Source organism: Streptopelia decaocto (genome assembly GCF_964273445.1).
Source record: "Streptopelia decaocto genome assembly, chromosome: 5".
NCBI classification, from domain to species: domain Eukaryota; kingdom Metazoa; phylum Chordata; class Aves; order Columbiformes; family Columbidae; genus Streptopelia; species Streptopelia decaocto.
The window spans coordinates 8,170,977-8,191,507 of NC_138659.1; the positions used below are offsets into that span (position 1 = coordinate 8,170,977).

A 20,531-nucleotide genomic window follows, 5' to 3' on the forward strand; every position below is an offset into this window, starting at 1 on the left:
TACTGGGAAGTTGTGATCAGTTGCATGGTGAGGGGATAAATCTGAAACACCTTATGGCAGCATGGAGCATGTGCAATACCATATTAAGTACTAAATATTGAATTAATTCTCATTAATCATATTAAATACTAAATATTGAATTCTCATTAATCAGTGTGGGGAACTTTAATAGGATTATTAAAAGATAAATCATGAGTATGGCACCTCTATTCAATGCTTTGTGTCTCAAAGCTGAGTGTTTGACAGCTGAAGGAAAGCATCTAGTGTATACAGATGCTGTCTCACTTTTGGGGTGCATTTTTGACTTGCAACCTTCTGCAGGGAGCAGCCCTGGTCCTGCAATTCCTCTTTCCCTTGTGTAGCTTCTCTAATTTCAAGGGCCTGATCTCACAGCAAAGCCAGAAACATCCCGGGCATCTACCTGCATGGATCAGCTCTGCTGAAGTAGTTTATTTTGCAGCGTATGGTTGCTGGATCCGACTAAGACGGCTAAATCTAATCAAGTGTAATGACAGCCTGCACCTTAATGGCTTTGGGAGAGTTCCGTGCAGCCCGCTACTGTTCGGTACCTCCGAGCCGCCAGGGGGAGCCTGGGCGCGGGGTGGGGCCCGCGGTCCAGAGGTTCGAGTCCCCGGTGGAGGCGGTGCCTGGAGGCGGAGTTCCCAAGGGGTACGGGCTGCCATCCGTTCCCTCCGCCGGCCCGCCATCCGTTCCCTCCGCCGGCCCGGCACATGCTGGTGCGCTGCCAGCTGCCGAACCTCCTGCCCCGACTCTGCGCCCTCCGCCCCAGCCTCGCCATGAGCAGCGCGACCGGCACCTTCACCACCGACCAGCCCCTCAACTACCGGGCGGGCGCCCGCGTTCGGCCCGTGGACAGCGGCCCGACGGAGGACGTGTACGAGCCGGCCACAGGTACCCGCTCGGGTCGGGGTGCTGAGGCCGTGCTGAGGCGGGGGCCGGTGCGCGGAGGTGCTTCCTTGAGAGCTGTAAGAAATCAGTTCTGACTCTCAGTCAGAACCATCCAGCGGTGCCCGATATCTTGGCAAAGGACACGATTTAAACATTTCTTCTTATTTATTTTGAGATACCTCGGTTTCAGCAGAACTTAAGAAGGAGAGCGTTTAACTATGCTAAGGAATGTGTAACAGGCTCCTGGAGCTGGTGGTAAAAGTACAACACACTGCAGTGGAAAACTGAGGCATTTTGTAACAATTGGAGGTAATTAGTAACCAGAGCAAGACTGTGGAGAGCGACAGATCTTTTAATTCAGACCAGCCGAACTGCAGCACCTCTTCTAAAGCCAATTGCAAATGAGTGGGAACCACAGTGTCAAGTTCTGTAGCCTGGTATAGGTGGCTGGACTCAAGTCTTTAGGGTTTGATGCAAGACAAACCGTGTTCTTTTGTGCCCCCTTTTCTGAGATTCTTATTTATTTCCCGTTTAAAATGTGCCCAGGTCGTGTGATAAGCAAGCTGCTCTGCTCGGGGGAGAAGGAGGTGGATCTGGCTGTGCAGAGTGCAAAAGCTGCCTTTAATGTATGGAGTCAGATGTCTGGCATGGAGCGGAGCAGGGTGCTGCTGGAGGCTGCCAGAATTATTCGGGTACGTTGTGGGAGCTCGCCCCTGCTTTTAGAGAGGGGCTGGTTCTGTCTCTCAGCTTTCTTATGGGTTAATGTGGTTGCTGGGGGCTCATGGCAGGACTTCCAGAGCTCCAGGAGGAATGCAGGAGTTAAAACCCACCTTTGATCAGAAGAAACAGTAGGTTGCTTTGGACAAGGGCTTTGTTCTTATCACTTTATTTGAGGCCAGTGTGTATCTTCTCTGCTTAATTCTGTTAGAAGATGTAAAACTGAAGCCACCCAGTCGAGATCTTGCAGGGCTCGTAATTCTTTTCAGGAGTCCAAAGATTATGCTTCGCTGCACACAATTTCAAAGCTGAAATTGCATAACTGTCACATTGCTGAACTTTCAGCTTGTTGGACACTGTTGTCACATGACTGGACTGTGTCTTGCTGTAGCAATAAAAAAAGTGGGAATACTGGTTTTTATCTTAGACATCAGATAAGACCATAGATAATACACATGGGGGAGAGAGAGATTATACAAACAAGCTAGTTTTAATCACTGACCACTTTGTGAGATAACGTGTTGTTGGACATCAAAGTTAAACCCTGTTGAGGAACAGATTTGTAAGAAACCAGACCTTTCCCCAGTGTGTATATATGATGAGAAAACTCTGCCAAGCTTCTGCCAGCCTTGCACAGCAGGGTAGTATTTCTGCCTGGGAGATAGTCTGTTAAAGGACGCTTCCCAGCTGCATTGCTTTGTCTGTCCTTCACCAAGTCCTCTGGTTCCATTTTGAGCTTGCTGTTTGCTTTTCCTCCCGGTTTAGTTCTGTGAATTTTAATCATTGTTTACCAGCTGGCTTCTGGGTTCAAGTTTGCTCATCTTTTAGATAAAAACAGGGATGTTAAGCAAGACTGGATTAGTAGTGGATGCCAGCAGCTGACTGTTTGACATTCCCCTGTGATCAGTTGCCACTGGGAAATGGATAAATAGCTACTGGGACTGTACCTGTTGGAGATGATTATTTCTTACGGCAGAGCCCGGCTTACTGATGGCAGAGCCTTGTTTGGGACTTGTGTGCTTGGGAAGCAGCTGTCTCCATGTAGAGTTCTACTACAGGATTCTCTAACACGTTGTCACTGCCCTGCACCTCTCACAGGAGCAGAGAGAAGAAATTGCCACCTTGGAAACCATCAACAATGGGAAGTCCATCTTTGAAGCCAGAGTGGACATCGACATATCCTGGCAGTGCCTAGAGTATTACGCAGGACTGGCAGGATCTCTAGCTGGTGAGAACATTACTGGAGTTTGCTTTTTACTCTCTGTCCTGCCATTTGCGCTCCATGATAACTTCCATGGCCCGAGATCATCTTTGCTGCTGATTTCTCTAAGAGATGGACTGCTCCTTTTTCTCAATATCCTGGAAGGGTTTTCAGAGATCTCTAGCTAACGCTGCCATGCTCTGTGTGCGCTTACTTTCTGAGAGCTTGCCGGGGTAAAAGCAGTGTGTCTCTGTTCCCAGTCAAAGTGAGGTCTGGCCCCTGAAGCTCTTATAAGACAGGAATGGGCTTTGCTCTCCTCTACATTCTGACTGCTGCTTTATTTTTTTTGCAGGTGAACACATCCAACTTCCTGGGGGATCCTTTGGGTACACTCGTAGAGAGCCCCTTGGGGTGTGTGCTGGGATTGGAGCCTGGAATTACCCGTTCCAGATTGCCTGCTGGAAGTCTGCCCCGGCCTTGGCTTGCGGTAATGGAGACTCTGCCCACGCGAGCTTCTCTTTGAAGTCAAATGATTCTGTAGGGGAGAGTCATTTGGGGGATGAAGTCTAGGATTACCTTGAAAGAGGTGTTGAAGGATTGGCAGAAACTTCAGTCTGTTACTGTGGCAGGAAGGGAAAGGAAATGGAAGTGGGAACACAGCAGAAGCTAAGAGGGGCAGGGAGTGCGTTGGGAAACAGGCCAATCGCCTGGCTTTGTACCAGATGAGGAACGTCTCTGGGAACGTCTGCAGTGCAGGACCAGCAGCCCCATCTCCCCCAGCCCTTCCCAGCAGGACGGTGCAGTTCCTCCCTTTCCCTGGTTGCAGCTGAAATTGTTTCCCCCTCTGTTGGGGGAAATCTTCTGGGATCTATTGAGACAAATCCATTGTGTGGGGTGGGGTTTTTTTTGTCTGTTGTTGTTTGTTTGTTTTTTCTAAAGCAGTTTGGGTGTTAACGGCACCTTGCCTCTGTCTGGGTTCCTCTAGGTAATGCGATGGTCTACAAGCCCTCTCCCTTCACCCCCATTTCAGTGGTGAGGTTGGCAGAGATCTACACAGAGGCTGGTGTGCCCAAGGGGCTCTTCAATGTGGTGCAGGGCGGAGTGGCCACGGGCCAGTTCCTCTGTCATCACCCAGATGTGGCCAAAATCTCTTTCACTGGCAGCGTGCCAACTGGCATCAAGGTAAAAGCACCTTTGTGCTCGGGGACACGAGGGGTCTGTAGTGCCAGCCTTCCTCATGCGCCGTGGATGTTGACGCCTCCTTGAGCTTTTGTGCATGAGGCTTGTAAAGATGGGGTGTGAGTTGGCATTTGTGGGTCTGAGCAAGCAGTTTGCATGTCCAGGGTTATACTGGGGCTCCAGGAAGCCTGCTGGGCATGGGCTTGGGCACTCAGTCCTTTCAGAGGAGCAATTTTTCATCTTCACTTATTTAGTTCCTGGTTGCAGTGAAGTCTCAGAGCTGCCAAAAATCTGTGTGGGGAGGAGGGTATGTAAACCAGAGCAGCACTGGGAAAATGTGTGTTTCTGGTGGTAACAGTTCCATTTAGTGCCATGCAAGCCCCTGTTTTTAAGCAGGAGGTTAGTTTCTGTGAATTTCTCACTCTCAATTTATTCTTCAAAGAGTTACAAGTCCCTAAAAAGACTTTTAAAAATAAACTCTGATTTGAAAGAGAGGAATTGTTGCCCCTTGCATGTGTGTACCTGTGGGATGCAGTGACACAGATGCAGTTACAGCTTCCTGCAAATGACTCCTTAGGTTTTGTTGCTTTTGTTTTTAAGAAAACAGACCCTCTGAGACTGTCCCAGTCTGAACTAAACACACTAGGAAACCCAGCTTGCCCTTCATGCTGCTTCTGTTGCTGGTGAAGGGCCCTGTGGGGACTCTCCCCTTGGGTGTCTCGCTCTGCCAGCCTCCCATTTACCAGTGGGTCACTTGTCTCTTCTCTCCTTGTTTCCCTCAGATCATGGAGATGGCAGCTAAAGGGATCAAACCAGTCACCCTGGAGCTGGGGGGTAAATCCCCCCTTATAATCTTTTCGGACTGTGCCTTGGAGAACGCTGTGAACGGAGCCCTCATGGCCAACTTCCTCACGCAGGGTGAGGTGTGTGTCTGTGGGGCAGGAGCAATGGGCCCCATTGTGGTGGGATGGTTTGAGAACGGGGTGGCAGAGCCAGCCTGGGACCTTGCATGGTAAGGAGTGCTCTGAAGCTCCCGTCTTGTCACCCTTTTCCCTGAGGCAGCACGTTCCAGTCCAGTGCACTGAGCCACAGCCCTGTGGGGCTCTGTTCATCCCAAATTTGGGATCTCCACACGTGCTGCAGGTTTTCTGTAATCCTGTTGCTATAATTGGCTTACTGGGGTCATCTCTGGGAACTGGAAAGGCTGCTCAAGGTCTCTCCTGCTGGTGACTTGATGCGTTTTTGCCACCTGGTGGCATCAGTACCACTATGTCCAGCACAGACTGTTCAGTGCAGCTGGGAGCAGCGAGGTAAGTCTGGTTGCCTTTTCCCCAGGGACAAGTGAGGTGTTTTAGCAGCTGTGCAGGGGCTTTTTGGAGAGCCTCCCTAGCAGCACCCAAGCAGGGCAGGACTGCCGAGTGCTGTGTGTCTTATTCTGAGCAGCCTGTCCTGTATCCCAGGTGTGCTGCAATGGCACGCGGGTGTTTGTGGAGAGGAAGATACTGGATGTCTTCACAAAGGAGGTGGTGAAACGCACCCAGAAAATTAAAGTTGGAGACCCGCTTCTGGAAGACACACGGATGGGAGCCCTTATCAACCGGCCTCACCTGGATCGTGTCCAGGGCTTTATCAAGCAGGCAAAGGAGCAGGTGAGATTGTGATGCTGCCTTGTGCCTGCCCTGAAATGTCTGTCTCTCTCGTTAGACAAACAGACTGGCAGCTTTTTTCTTGCCCCATGCTTTCCCAGTGAAGCTGCTTTTTATGTTGTGGTTGAATTATTCGATAGGTGCACTTGATAGGTGACTAGATTAAAAGTGACCCAGTGCACGTCTCTAAAACAGCATTGAAGGTGATGTGACTTTTCATATCCTGATGTTGCCAAGTTTTAGAGGTTGTGAGATACCCAGCATGGCAGTGTTTGAAATAGGAGAATTCATACATTTGAGCTGGTATGTCTCTTAAAAGTTGTGGTGACACCTGGCACATTTGGCTGTTTTCTCATTTTGGTTCCAGTTTTGTTGGTTGCAGAAAGAGCTTTCTAAGGATCAGTGGCCAAATTTACAGGCAGCTGGAAACAGTCTCTGTAAGAACAGTAAGATCTACCCAGGAATTTTTTTTCTCCATGTTGTAGTGTAAAAGTGTTTTAAATGCCAGCACTAGGTGTATGAGCAGCTTGTAGCCTATTTGGGGATGGGCTGTAGAAGGGGAACTGAGTGAAAACCAAGAGGGCTAGATGAGGTTTTGGAAATAGGAAAAGATATGTGGAAGGAGATGTGAGAAATGAGAAGAGAAATCCCCATCTCTGCAATGGGTGTTTTGTGGAGGTAGGTGTTTCTCACCAGGTGATTTGCTAAGGAACTGATTGACTTGCTAATGAGGGAAATGACACAATGTGAAGATGTGGAAGTTAATGTGATGCTGAGGATCTGTTCCTAGTTGTAGCTGCTTCTCCAGCCTACAGTGGCTGCTGTGGCACTTACACCCCGAAGCAGCATTGTTTGGATTTTTAGGGTGGGTCTCACCCCCTGGACCTGATGTATCAGTGATGCTCTACCAGCAGTCCTGACATGCAGAGACACCAGGGAGGACACAGGCATGTTTCTTCTGATAGGCCTGCAAACCCAGCAGGGAGTTTTGTCCAGCCAGAGCTGCGGCAGAGGGGCAGATGTCCCTAGACGTGCCTGCCCACCCTCTGCTTGGCTCTTTTTCAGGGGGCAGAGGTGCTCTGTGGTGGGGACCTGTATGTACCAGATGATCCAAAGCTGAAAAATGGCTACTACATGCGACCCTGTGTGTTAGGTATGATCCTTCCTGTTCATGGTACTGCCATCTTCTATATGGATGTTGCTGAGTTTTTTCTAGAGGAAGCTGTGTTCAGTGTAACCTGTCTCTGTGTGCATCCACAGTGTGGACGGGTGTATGGGTGCATTAGAGAGAGCTGAGGGACGCAGAACTGCATCCAGAGAAATCTCTGCTGTTGGAGGGTCTGATGGGACACGGGCAGTTAGTGCCTTTGCTGCCTTGAGATGCAGGGTGGGACTTGCTCCTCTTCTAGGTGGGCTGGGGGGGGCTGTGCAGTGCTGAGTGCTGTCTTGGAAGCTGCGTGGGTTGCTGAATGCACAGGCTTTTCTGCTCCCTCTTCCTCCTGAAGCACATGAACTCTGCCATGCTTCCAGGGAACTGCAGGGATGACATGACGTGCGTGAAGGAAGAGATCTTCGGGCCTGTCATGTCCATTCTGCCCTTTGACACGGAGCAGGAGGTTGTGGAGAGAGCCAACAACACCAAATTTGGCCTGGCAGGTGGCGTCTTCACAAGGTATGACTGGGTAGCGTGGCTGCTGTGGAAGTGGTCTAGGGAGGAGAGGAGAAGGGAAATACTGCAGCAGCTTGATGCTCCTCTTGCCATGCCTGGCATGGGCACAGATATCCTCTTCCAGGCAAGCTGGAGCAAGGGATTGCCGAAAGGGAACTTTGTACATGACTGCACATCTCCTCCTAGTTTTTCCTGAGGGGTTAGGTGGGCCCAGCTGTCCTTCAGACTCCTTCCAGCCTGTGCTTGGCTTGCTGCCTGCCTTCCTGCATCTCCAGGAGACGTCTACCAGGAGCCTGCTGTGCTGCTGCAAGCATGCAAAGATGGCTGTTGGCCACTTGCCAGAGTCTGGTGTCCTTGTCCTGCCCTCTCAAATCCAATGTGGTTTTGAGTGTCCTTGGGAATAGGTGCTACATCCTTTGAGCAGGCAGAGACAGAGTAGGACAGGTCAGGCTCCAAAAACCACTGTAACCTGCTGGCCTTTCTCTGGTGGGCTGTCAGCTGGCAGGGGATGAATGGGAAGGCATCCAGCTGAACTGTCCTTTTCCTGCAGGGATATCCAGAAGGCTCACAGGGTAGTAGCTGCTCTCAAGGCTGGGATGTGCTTCATTAACAACTACAACATCAGCCCTGTGGAGCTGCCTTTCGGAGGATACAAGGCATCAGGTGAGCTCTGTTTGACCCTCCCTGGTAGGACTATGTGACAGTTACAGAGGGCACGAGCGGTGCGTGGCACTGCCTGGGGCTGCGTTCTCACTTCTGGCTTGTCCCTGCAGGATTTGGCAGAGAGAACGGGCGCGCAGCCATAGAGTACTACTCGCAGCTGAAGACTGTCTGCGTGGAGATGGGTGATGTGGAATCTGTGTTTTAGTGGCTCTGGGGCCTGCTCAAGGAACCACCAGCCAGTTCTTGCCTGTCAGCCAGAGATGTGGATCATTTGCACAGCGATAACATGCTCTAAAATTCAAAGTGCCTGGGAGGGGAGCGTAGCTGGAGCAGCAGAGTAGGGAGCACAACTGGAGTGGTAGCAAGCTCAAGCATAAGATAGAGCGCTGCCTCTCTTGAGTGAAAACTATTTGACATCCTTACTATAGGCCTACTGTTCTTTTAAAGTTGTTGCTTTGTTATAATGTTTGCCTACATCTTTTTTTAGCAAATAAACACTAACTCTGTTTGGAACATTTTATCTCAGAGTGACATGAATTGAGGGGTGCAGAAATAGGGCTGCTGCTGTGTGGGTTAAACAGGTTGCAAGATGGCTTTTCAGTCACTAAAATCATAAAAGCTCAGGCATCTCGGCCTGCAGGGCAGGTTTCCGTAGTCCTACAAAACCACACTTGTTCTAGCGTTCTGCAAAGCTTCTTGAGAAAACCCTCTAACTTTAGAATGAAAATACAGAATCAACAACTTCATTTTATTGAATGTGGAGAAAACAGAACAAGGAAATGAAATGTTCTAGAAGAAAACAAACACAAACCCCTTTAGTTTCCCCGGCAGCCATTCTGATGGCAGATCCAGCCAAGGTGCTGACAAGCCGAATACACGCCTGTGCCCACCAGCCCAATCAGTGCAGCGGAACCCATGGCCCCTCTCCTTCGGTTTTTTGGATCTGGAAAAAAAAACATGTTTTGTCAGGTCAGCAGCCCATTGCTGAAGGACTATTGCATCCTGAAAATTACAGGAAGCACGAACTAGGGACAAATCCCTAATACCTGCCCTCAGTTTGTGCTACTATGAGTGCTGGAGGGTACAGACCTACCTCCTGTATAGTAGCCATGGGCATAGAGGATTCTCCCAAGGATCCAGGTGATGCCCAGCCCTGTGGCGATCCGCTAGAGAGAAAGGAGAAGCATTAAAGGTTTGGTGACTTGCTGCTTTGTGCGCTTAGCTGTTAGAGCAGCCCTGCTTCAGAGAAACAACCACCAGCTACGGCATGGGTCCTGCCTGTGCGAGGACACTGGGGAGCTGGTGACTTCTGCAGCATCCTGGGGTGAGTTTTGTACAGGAGGAGCCATTTTCAGGATGCCATGTGCTGCAGAGCTTTGCTGTTTTGTAGCACAGCTCTTGCCAAGCAAGGAATTGTTAAGTCATACAGCAAGCAGGTGCTGAATCTCATTCAGCCACTGTCCAATTAGTTCACTAAAGCAAGTGCAAGGATCCTGGAGGCAGCTGTTGCCCCAGGCCCCTCTGCACTGCCTCCAGCTGGTGTACAGGTTTTCTTCTTGGAGGTGTTACAAACTTCCACCTTGCCTCTTAATTTAGAGCTTACTGCAACGTTGCTCCAGTTTGCCATATTTGCTTATGCTGCTTCCTTCACTCTGAAAAGGAATATTCAATAAGGACCCGATTTTTCTGTTGGTGGCAAAGAGCGAGCTCCTGGTTTTGGCCTCTCCCACACACCTGTGTCCTTGTGAAGTTGCCTACATCTTTCAGTTAAAATGGCTCCAGGCTTTTTTTGATCCTTTGCACACCTCCTTTGGTGGTGGAAGTGAGTGGGAAGATCACCATGTTCCCTGTCTATTCTTAGCTGATAAACTCCTCATGAAAGTGAGCTTAGAAGCGGGGGAAATGGTTCCTGTCTAGCAGGACCCTGCAGGGCTTGGAAGAACCAGGCAGGGTTGGTGGGACCCTTCCCACTCATGGCGTGGAGGCTGCAAATGCTTCAGTTTATCCAACAAGGCACCCTTAGGAGAAGGAAAGGGGTCTAAAGCTGAAGCAGGAGTAATGAGTTTATTAAATACTTGTGGGTCCCCTGTACAAGACCTTCCAAAACTACATTTTCAGAAGGGACACAGCTGTGAAGCAGTCTGCTGCTAGCCAACTTGGCTTCTAGGTGGGCTAGCTTGGCCTGCTGCCCCCTGCCCTCCCTAAGTCAAGGAGCAAGAGCGGAGTTGAGTCTCACAGACCTGCAACGTAGCATCACTTACCGGGTGGAAGAGTCCACTGGTGCCTAAGAAGAACAGGAAGGTGGGGTAAACTTCCAATCTGAAAATAAAAGCAAAGAGGTTGTGTTTGAGCTGGAGTTACTTACAAAGGGGAAACTGCAGAAGCTGCAAGCATCCCCTGCTGGGGTCTGACTGTTATGGGTCTCTGTGCTTGGTGCTGTGGTCAGAGATGGAGGAAAGAGGGAATCTGAGCACACACAGACTCTTAGGGACATCACACTGTGTGCCCCTCTCCATGATCACCTGTTTTGTTTTGTGCTTTAAGCCACTGCTAAATGCTATGTACTAATGCTAACTAACCCAGGAGGAGTTGTTCCCAACACCACTCTGATGTGATATTGTAGCTGGGTGGACTTAATGCCTCTCCCCAGGGAGATCTGGGCAGCACAATAGATCAGCAGCCCCCAGACAGACTCTACTGGAAACAAGGCTTCCAGTGTCTTAAGATCCACCCACGGAGGCAAAGAGCCGGGCAACGGGGAAGGAAGAAGAGGCTTCTTCACAGCCCCGTCTCATGGTTTAAGGTATGGTAAGGAGCCAGCACATGGCCTCACTGTAAGCGTTACGTGGCCGTGTGTTTTCCTCAAGCGTTGAGCCTGAACCCAAGCATGTGGCAGCCACAAGTTTTCAAGGTCTGCATTCACAGGCATTACTCACGTGTTCTGGTGTGCACGCTGGATGCAGTTGAATATACGCCCGTTTTCAGGGTCTGTGCTGTACATGGTTGGATACTGCCAAAAAAATAAATCAGCAGCAGAACGTGAACAAGTGTGGTTTGAGCTGGGGAGCCTGGCGTTTTCCAGCAGTGAGGCGCGTGCCCTGCAGCACCTCTCCGCACAGAACCCCACGCTGCAGCAGTGCTTGCAAGGCTGACTCGCATCGGCAAGTCAGAGCCTGTCTCCTGCCCTGTGACCCACACCTGCTTTGTTGAAATTGCTGCTTGCCCCAAGCCAGTTCCTGAACTCCCTGAGCAACCTGACTACCATGGAGGTGGCCCTGCTTCGAAAAGAAGCAGGTGCTCTGTGACCTCCCTGTTTAAATCCCATCTCTCTGGCTGTGAGAGCAAAGCAGCATTACTGAGGATGTGTCCCATGTCTCCTCTGGGGAGCTGGCGGTGGACATCACCCAGAACAGGCTGGGAGGCTGCTGCACTCCTCACCGCTGCAGAGCTGAGCTTCTCCCAGCCCGAAATCTCTGTGCGTCCTGACTTCATGTGGTAGGAGTGGCGTGACCCCAACAGGCACCCGGGGCCTGCAGCACACCCCTTTTTGACACTTCCCTGAGTGGGAAAGGAGCAAAGGAGTGTTTGCATTCGGGGTGGCACAGGAGCCTTTGCTCTGACTCACAGGCAGGACTGGCCACCCCCATGCAGCCCACAGCCCTGCCCAGCTCATGGGCTCCTCAACAGATGTGAGGGAAGGTCACTTTGAAAGATGGCTTGTGATAGGGCTCACGTGCTCCCTCTGAGCTTGAGAAACCCTCCTGTTGCTTATGTTCCACTGCCCTTTGTCCCCAGTGCTGCATCAGCCTTCTCTGCAGGAAAAAGGGCTGTGTGGTTTCTTCCTCATCATAGTTTCCAAGCTCAAAGCTTTCAGCCATCTCAGCTCGGTGCCAACTGCCCAATCTGCCAAACCCTGAGCTCTGTTGTGCCGTCTGCTCCAATCTGGAGAGTCAGAACACCAGCTCCATCCCTTCTGTGTACGTGTGCAAGGCAGGAACTGTCAGCAGTTCACCCAAAAATAAGCAAGGTGTTACCTAGCTCATCTGCACCACCCCCTACAGAACTGCTCTGATCTTCCCGCTCCCTCACCCTGAGCACTTACATCCACATTGTACTTCTTGCGGGCCTTGGCCACATTGACCGCGAGGTGTGTGACCAGGACGAAGCTGGCAGCCCCCGTCAGGATGACGTAGCCATACTCCTTGGAGAGAACAGCCATCTCGGTGCTGTCAGAAACAGAGAGCCCATTACTATTCCGGGGTGTGACTGGAGAGGTGGCAGCTCACTCCATGCAGATGTGTGTGGAAGAGTTGCTGGGCACGGACCCAAGCCCTCCAAGCATGGGAGGGGTGGACGGAAACTGAGTGTTTACAGCCACTTCCAACACCAGAACTCAGAACCATCAATGAAGTCAGGAAATAGATTCAAAACAAACCATAAGAGATTGGTTGCTAGTTTGGTTTTTTCCGTGCAGGAGGAAACAGACCTGTGGAACTCCCTGCTGAGAGGTGCTCTGAGTGCGGGCAGTTTTCATATACTCAAGGGGAAGCTGGGCAAGCTCTGAGAATGAGAGGTAAACTGGGAATTATAATACAGACAAGCTAGAACTGGCTCAGAAATACCCAAAGCTGAAAGGAGCTGGGCTATGTGACAGTTTGAACCGCTAACGTCATCCTTACAGAAAATAGCAATAAAAATCACCACAACAACTGCAATAATAACCAAACCTTTTCAGCAAAAAGGCACTGGCAAGACGAGCAATGCTGCGGCTTCAAGGAACCCTCTCAGAGTCACAAGTCAGTGATCAGCCGCAGCAACATGCGGCTGCTGGCACCTACCAATGCCTGCACCAGCAAGGCTGCTGGCCAGGGGACACCGGGGCCTGTGTGGTTGTATTCAACGGTTCTGGCTTCCTTGCACAGGCCTGAGAGGAAAGCACGGGCAGAAGGTGCATCCAGCAGGCTCTGCCGTGCTGCCCCGCAACCTGCAAGTGAGGACAAGGGCCCTTGTGATTTGACACCAGTCCTCTCTCACAATCCCAAACCTCAAAGGTCTGTTGTCTGCAACACCCAAGATGGCGTTGCGTGACACATCCCAGAGACCTCTCACCACCACTGAGCCGATTCCCTCCACAAACCAGACCCCAGCTGATGCCTCCCTCCATCTGGTGCCTCCACAATGTAGCAAGGTTTTGGTGTGTCCTGCACGGTCCCACCAACACAATCTGTCAGTGCGGGGGAAAACAGGCCGCATCAGAACCAGTGCGAACAGCCTTCCTATTGCAGCAGCACCTCTCACAAGGGACCTTCAGGGACCACAGGCTTTTATTTCTCATTTGCAAAGGGATTATTATTGATGGAGTGAGGTGAAAATATCACCTGGCTTTGTCCATGTGAAGTTTGGTGAACAATTGTAAGACCATTGGAAATCTCAAGTAAAGTAGAAACGGCAGCTACACCCACAAGTAGCAGACGTTAGTGCCTGACAGATGAAACACTGAAAATACAACACATTCCTGGTGCATGGAGCAGGCTGATGGTCACATTTCCCTCTTCAAATTATAAGGTGGGTGGAGAACCCCACCTGTCAGCAAGGACGCGGCATTTTATCTTCACGATAACAAGTTATAACCTGGGGTTTTATCTCAGCAGCAAAGAGCACAGTTCATTCACAGCAAAGCACTAGGCCAGGTGTATTACAAAGCTCCTACTCTTACGCTACCGGTGTAAAACTCTACCGTGAGCCTTTGCTCTATCAATCTGGAGCCCATGGACACTCGGTCTCTCTCGGACCGCACGCTGGGCAGCTGCTTCTGGATCCTGGTGGCCTGTGCTTTTCTGCAACCTTTGTCTGCAGCTGCAAGGACTTTGCTGACAAGCACCGCCACTCTGCACAGGGCTGGATTTGTATCTTCCACGCAGCGATGTTTCAAGCAGGAGTTACACAGCTAAGACATTGTGGAGCATGACACAGCACAGACTGGGAGAAAAGAGCTGCACGGGGGTGCTTTTGCTCCAGAGTAAGGGTTCTTACCAAGTCTGCCCTAATGCTGCAGTTATTATGAATCAGCAAAGCCGATTAAGTCTCCTTGTGCAGGGAATTTTTAGGGAATAGAACTTCTCTACCACCGTGGCTGGAATCTTGAGCTACCAGATACAAGCTCAGGGTTTCAAGCCAAGGGAGTCTTTTGTCCCCTCTGTCACCAGGCGAGCGGGCAGGCTCAGCCACAAAGGCAGAACTCCCCGTGGGGCCAGACTCGGCCTAAACTCGTCCTACAGGCACTTCCTCGCACTCAGAGGGATAAACGGGAAGTCAAGGAGGAGGGTGACCGCGCTCGTTCTATTTTCATTATCATCACGCTAATCAGCACAAGCATGCATCCGCTCCGCCCGTGCCCCCTCCCCGGCCCCGGGGGGTCCAGCGGGGGTCCCCGGCCCGCACTCACCGTCCGGCGCGGCGCAGCCCAGCACGGAGCGGAGCGGAGCGGGAGCGGGGCCGGCTCTGCCCGCGGCACCGCCCGCAGGCGGGGCTCGGGGGACGGGCGGTGTTCTGGCACGGATTCTTCTAGATCTGCAGCGGGGTTTGCCAAAATGGTGTGTTCCAGGACGCGCGGGGAGTTGCACAGGAGGTGTCTGTCCTACCCGGTAGCTCTCCATATGTGTCCCAGCACATATATATCCTTAGCAAAGTGCACCGCCGTGTCCGCTCTTAACCATTTTTGTCATAGAAATTATACAAAGATTTCAGCTTTGATTCACAACCTACAGTTTAACGGCTCTAGGACAGCACGGTAATTTGCACCATGCTTGCTGAAATCTTCTGCCACTTCTCCCATTTGTCGCAGCAGGTCCTGCTAGTATGGGATCCGCAAGCCACTGTTTCACACGTGGAGTTGCTGTATGCGGTCATGTAAGCAGATACTTCTCTTGGCAATTACCAGTGTTAGTGAGATGAAGGATCTTATTCACATCTCCCTTTATTCTGGTCTGTATATGCAACCCCAGGACTGTGGCACCAAAGCACATACCATTTCCAAGAATAGTTGGAGTGTGTGTAAGCAACATTTTTCACATTTTAAAACCCCCAGCTTTAGGGATATGTGATGCAGAACTGGAGCTGGACTTTCCAGTTCTGTCAATGTTCACAAACCGGCAGGATTACAGGAAGTTGTAGGGGGACAGATGGTGTCTTTTGCTGTCACCAGTGTAATGGGGAAAAAAGCAAGACCCAGAGGGATCCCAGGCCCCTAGGAGTCTTGGGTTTAATCTCTTTGCTCACATACCTGCCTGTTGACAGCAGAAAGCTCTTGGATTCCCTGCGTTGCAGAAAGTTCTGGTGCTTTTAAGGTGGGGGTGGGGGACAAGGTGCACCTGGCACACCCAGGGGCTCCAGTGAACTATGTGGGCTGTACCCAAGAAGCTCTGCTGGGCTTTCTGGCCAGAAAGGGCTGGGTGAACCCCTGGCTACAGCAGAGTGCTGGGGCTTTTCCCATGACCTGAGTCATACCTCTTTGAGCCTGACCCTACGGCCCTGATTTTCTGTGGTCTCATAAAGCAGGAGCATAAATACCTGGCACTGTGCACACCTCTTATGCCAGCCCTCCCTAAATGAATATTTTGCCAGTGTCCTAAGTCCCAGTGGAAGAAGACAAGTGGAGGTAGCACAGTGAGTGAAACTGGAGCACAGAGACTCTTTCTTCTATTGCAGTTTTATTTCACTTCAAAAAAATAGCATCTAGAGCAGGACATCATGTGGGAAATCAGGCAGGAAGGGCTTGCTTTCAGTTCCCACGATGGGAGTCCAGAAGGATTTGTAGGGCTGATCCTAAGTGACTGTGTCTTCCTCCTCCTCCTCCTCCTCTTCCTTCTCCTCTTCCCTCTTCAAAGTGTGGACTTCATAGATGACAGCACAGATGCCGGCCAGCCAGGCTGCCACAGTGCCAGCAAAGAATATGCAGAAGCCAATGAGGCACAGAAAAATGTAGTCTTGCTTGTACAGCTGAGTCAGGCAGCTGAAGTCGAGCTGTGCCTCCACTGCAGGTATTTTCAGGGCTCGCAGCCCTGCTGGGGTGTAGCAGGTGATGTTGTCGGCATCTGCGGAGGGATAAACAGAAGCTAGACTCCCTTTATTAAGCATTAATTAGCAGGAGTCCTGCTATAAAAATGATGGAGGAGTTTGCTAGACTCCTGAAAAATGTCTGCAGACTTCACACCCCTCTCCTTTAGGCTTAGGTAAAATCAGACAGGCAAACCCTTGCCAGGGAGTCAAGTTTGGCAATGGGAGTGCTTTGCAGTTAGGCACAGCCTCACCTGCTCTGCGAGAGAGGAAAAGGAAACTCGTCAGTGATTCAGTTCTACTGAAATAATGACTATAGCCTGTTGTATTGTAATATATGCCATGACAAAACAGATGCTGGCTTTTCCCTCTGAAGGTAGCAAAGGCTGAGCGCGGTAAAAAGCACCATCTCCTTTTGGTGTCTGTAGCAGCACAGTTTTCTCCTTTTCCTGCAGGTTTTGAACTCCTTGGACCAGGCACAGTTACAGTGCCAGACACAGGGTGGTCACAACTTCATGCACTGGATGGATGGACCTCATGGAAAGGCAGCAGGGGAGACGACCAAGATACAGGGGATTTTTATTATATTATATTACATTACATTATATGATATATTACTGAGTGATATAGCTGCAGTGGTTGTTCATGGCGATATCTCATCGTCCCAAGTATAACTCTCTCCTGTGGGCATCTCTCCAGGACACAGCAAAGCCCAACACAGCAGGGAAGCAGAGCAGCTCCACAGCCTCCCTGGTTTCTTTGGCTTTCCTGTTTGCCAGAGCATGGTGCAGGGAGCCACGCTCGTACCCCTGGACTTTGCTGCCCCTTCCTTTCCTACTCCTGCCCTCTCAAATTGCCCGCAGTGAGATTTATTCTCTCGTTCCAGGGTTCAGTGTGCTAAATCCAATGTTACTGCTAAGAACAGTACTGCTCGTAACATCTATGAGGAAAATAAAAATCTTTACTCTCTCTAGGGAGCTACTACATCTAATAAGACACAGAAATGCCCTTAATTTGGTTCTGTCCTAACACCAGCTTCCATCTGCCCTTCCCTTTTCTCCTCTGGGCTCTTTTGTGCCCCTTTCTTCTTTGATGGACACCAAACTTCCTTGATTAGTATGTGCTGTGCTGTGTTCCTTTTCAGTTTGGAAAACCACGTTCATGTGCTGCAGCTGCAAAATAAACCTTTGCCCTTGGGACCAGCGCTTTTCTGGGAAAGGGAGCTGGTGATTACCCTGCCTCATGAACACTCAGTGTCCATCGCCCAGTTCTAGAATCTCTCAATATCATGGGAAACAGCTGATTTGGGGAGCCAATGTGCTGTAAGGAAAGAAGTCCTGGAGATCCAGTATGCTGCTGCAGCCTGTGGGACTCAGCGCTCACCTGCATTGCATTTCTTGTATTGGAAAACTTAGAGCAAATTTGCTCTGGGGTGCTGGCAGAAGAGTGGGAACATACGGAGCCTCCCAGCCGTAAGGGTACGGCTGCTTTTCTGAGCGCAGCTAATACTCTGTTTCACCTTGACCATGAAATATCAGCTGGGACCCAAACCAGAGCTCCCATGAGAACAGCAAAGGTCTTTTGCCAATTTCTGAGCATTAAGTCACAGTCTGACAGAAAATCAGTCAAATGTACCTGCTCTGAGGGCTGAGGAGGACCATAATGGCTGGAAGTTGCAGGATTTGTAATTTTTATGTGTCCTAGCACAACAGCTGCTCTGCTCTTAAGAAAAAGCTCACTGTGTACAATCTTCATGTATGGAAATGGTTCGGTGGAGAGCAGGGTGTGATCACAGCCCCACAGAAGTCGGCGGCTAAACTCTCCTGGAGCCCCTGTCAGTGAGACATGAGAGCAGAAGAGGAGCTGCCAGGCTTTCAACCCAGGTTTGTTTTCAGCACTGAGCAGGACCGCTGTGGAGGTTGCAGGAATGAGGTCTGCTTGCCAGCAGGTTGTGCGGGAAGAGGCCAGCGGGAGGTGTTCGAGGTGATGGGGACACTGGCAAAATGGCAGAGTGCTCATGGCTGGAGAGGCTGCCCCAAGCAGGTCAGAATGGAGGTGGGAGAGCATTTTCACAGAGAGAAGGGCATTAACTGATCGTTACAGACATGCTGGTGCTGCAGCAGCACCAAACGATCAGAGCAGATAGAGATAAAGCAGGAAATTCAGAGCAGGAGCAGCTTTCCCAGTGCAGATCTCCCTAGAGCCACGTTGGGCTCCTTGTTCTTGGTGCTGCAGCCATGGGGGGCTGTGGGCACAGGGACACCTCCTGAGGCTGGAGCAAGGTGTTTCAGAGCTGCAGCAATGTCCTCACTACAGGCTGTGCTTCCCTGACTGTCCTGAGGATGTGAGCAAGTGTGAGGGTGGGTAGAACCCAGCTGCTCCGATCTGTGTTTTTGCAACAGCAGAAGACGGGCCCCACAGTCAACATGCCTCAGCACAGTTTTGGAAAAGAGAACAGAAGGCCCTCTCTGTTCTACACAGATCTGCAGGAGTAGGGAGGAGAGAGGTCCTTTCGCACAGCCCTCACCTGGGAAATGAACGTTGCTCTCTGTCATCCAGGTGATGAAGTCCAAAAAGGAACAGTTGCAGTGCCACAGGTTGTCACTGAGCCCCAGAAACCTCAGGTTGGGCAGATCCCGGACAGTGCTGGTGTCCAGGAATGTTAAGCCCGTCCGGCTCACATCCAGGTGCCTCAGCCAGGTGTTGTTGGCGAAAGCATCCTTCTCGATGGCCACAAGGTTGGGATTGTCTGAGATCTTCAGCACCACCAGGCTGAGGAGGTGTGAGAAGGTGCTGAAGGTGACTTGCGTGAGGTTGTTGAAGCTGAGGTCCAGATAGACCAGCTTGGCCACACCGATGAAAGCAAAATCCAGGTCATCCCCCAAGAGGTTCTTCCTGCAGTCCAGATAGATCAGATCAGACAAGAAGCTCAGTTCCACAGGCGGCAGGTACGAGACGTTGTTCGCTGCCAGAATCAGCTGCCTGGTGTCCAGTGGGATGGCTGCAGGGAACTCCTGCAGCTGTTGTCCTGTGCAGTTCACCTCCAGGTACTGACAGCTACACCTGCTCGGGCAGTTGTTCCTCTCCGACGCCATCCCCATCCCCAGAAGAAACATGAGGCTCAGGGGCCGTGGTTTACCTGAAGGAGACATCGTCTAACACCTTCCCGGCTGCCAGCAGCCCTATGGAAGCTGCATTACTGTCACGGCCATGCTGAGGAGGTGTCCGGCTGCTAGGCTGTCAAGAAGCACTTTGTGTCCGAGTCTCACCTGACTCCTTGGCAGCGCGCCCAGCTGGAAACTGAGCCCAGTTTGTACATCGGCAAGTGCAGAATGGTGGCTGCAGCATCTCCATGTCGCGCTGGGTGCCAGGTGACACCTGGGTGATGTCAATGGCTTGCAAAAGCCGCTCGGCTTTGGGCATGGTGCCCTGGCCTCACGTGGTGTTGCTCTCGGCTGAGTGGAGGCACAGCAAAGGTGTGCATGGGGTGTGAGCACCCAAAATGCACAGGGCAGGTGTGAACAGTGCAAATTTTGTCACAAACGGTGTAAAAATGCAAGAGGTGGTCACTCGTACTGGTTAAGCAGAAGAGGAAGAGTTTCTTCTTGTGGTTCACCAGGTGATTTAGCACAGCATAGATTTCGTCCCCATGCAGAATACACTGTTCCAGATCTTTTTCAGTCCATTTGCGCATCGCTCCTTTGACATGTACGTCTCTAATTGCATCAGATATATCCTCGTAAAGATGCAGCTGGTCAAACTCAATGCCATGAGTTATGAAGTGATCAGTGACTGAAGAGAGCAGTGTCATTTCAGGAAGAGAAAGAATGTCCATAAACTGCTTAAGTGAAGGACCCTTGCCATAGAAGTCACTCATCTGGTACAGGGGGATGTGCTGCGTACCACCGTAGAGTTCAATTACGTCCTCATCAGGCACTGTTTGGAGACCTCTATTGCTGTCCACAGCTGGACCAAATCAAAAGCATCGATCTTCATCAGAAGACTCTTTTGTACATCATAGTGGAGTCTGTGTATGGCAAACCCTGGGACGTAGTCATACTTTCAAAGCCCTTCTGGATACTTGTATTATTCTATGAGGATATCTCTGGCCGTGTTGAAAATCCTAGAGTGTAGTCAATTAGAATACTGTGCTAATGTGTAATCGTAGTCAAAGCCATATATCTCCATATCGCCCAGTCTGATCTCATTGTTAGCACAGTGCTGCACTGGAGAGGCTTTGTCTCCTTGCAGGACACAGGACAAGGCAGCCAAGGGGGACGAGATGATTTCCAGAGGTCCCTTCCAAGCCTAACTATTCTGTGACTGATATTGTTCAGGGACTTCGTGGTGATGAGGAACGACGCGCACTGGGACGCAGACTAAGATGCACACAGAGGCAGAGATCGTGTTGAGGAAGGAGTGCAGAGCCTCTCTTTATTAGCCATTGACAACTGATAGGTTTTACAGATATGGGCCTGGACTAAGAGGTTAA

General features: G+C 50.8%; 3 protein-coding genes across 3 annotated transcripts; 1 reads left to right on the plus strand and 2 right to left on the minus strand.

Moving 5' to 3' along the window:
* The first annotated feature begins 666 nt into the window (after nt 1-666).
* On the plus strand, nt 667-8,499 carry ALDH9A1 (aldehyde dehydrogenase 9 family member A1). Its single transcript, XM_082053386.1, has 11 exons — nt 667-912; nt 1,456-1,601; nt 2,725-2,854; nt 3,180-3,314; nt 3,813-4,009; nt 4,789-4,929; nt 5,467-5,655; nt 6,718-6,805; nt 7,183-7,324; nt 7,872-7,984; nt 8,095-8,499. Exons 1-11 carry the CDS (start codon nt 732-734, stop codon nt 8,187-8,189), a joined length of 1,557 nt encoding a protein of 518 aa, XP_081909512.1. The 5' UTR covers nt 667-731; the 3' UTR covers nt 8,190-8,499.
* Nucleotides 8,500-8,711: 212 nt separating this feature from the next.
* Nucleotides 8,712-14,513, minus strand: MGST3 (microsomal glutathione S-transferase 3). Its single transcript, XM_082052859.1, has 6 exons — nt 14,430-14,513; nt 12,087-12,210; nt 10,921-10,994; nt 10,246-10,303; nt 9,078-9,150; nt 8,712-8,927 (listed from the first exon to the last, which is right to left on the minus strand). The coding sequence occupies exons 2-6, from the start codon at nt 12,201-12,203 to the stop codon at nt 8,800-8,802; spliced, it is 450 nt and encodes a 149-aa protein (XP_081908985.1). The 5' UTR covers nt 12,204-12,210; nt 14,430-14,513; the 3' UTR covers nt 8,712-8,799.
* Nucleotides 14,514-15,808: 1,295 nt separating this feature from the next.
* LRRC52 (leucine rich repeat containing 52) lies at nt 15,809-19,191 on the minus strand (the record flags this gene model as incomplete). Its single annotated transcript, XM_082054214.1, has 2 exons — nt 15,809-16,077; nt 18,567-19,191. 2 exons carry the CDS (start codon nt 19,189-19,191, stop codon nt 15,809-15,811), a joined length of 894 nt encoding a protein of 297 aa, XP_081910340.1.
* Between the last annotated feature and the right edge of the window lie 1,340 nt (nt 19,192-20,531).

What these genes read in the sequence shown, in the direction of transcription:
- ALDH9A1 (XM_082053386.1), top strand. Translation starts at nt 732, where the DNA reads ATGCTGGTGCGCTGCCAGCTGCCGAACCTCCTGCCCCGACTCTGCGCC. An exon ending in TCAAGCAGGCAAAGGAGCAG is followed by an intron (nt 5,656 to 6,717) that starts GTGAGATTGTGA and finishes GCTCTTTTTCAG; the next exon opens with GGGGCAGAGGTGCTCTGTGG. An exon ending in CATGCGACCCTGTGTGTTAG is followed by an intron (nt 6,806 to 7,182) that starts GTATGATCCTTC and finishes CCATGCTTCCAG; the next exon opens with GGAACTGCAGGGATGACATG.
- MGST3 (XM_082052859.1), bottom strand. Translation starts at nt 12,203, where the DNA reads ATGGCTGTTCTCTCCAAGGAGTATGGCTACGTCATCCTGACGGGGGCT. An exon ending in GCAAGAAGTACAATGTGGAT is followed by an intron (nt 10,995 to 12,086) that starts GTAAGTGCTCAG and finishes TTTTTTTGGCAG; the next exon opens with TATCCAACCATGTACAGCAC. An exon ending in CCAGTGGACTCTTCCACCCG is followed by an intron (nt 9,151 to 10,245) that starts GTAAGTGATGCT and finishes CTTTCTCTCTAG; the next exon opens with CGGATCGCCACAGGGCTGGG.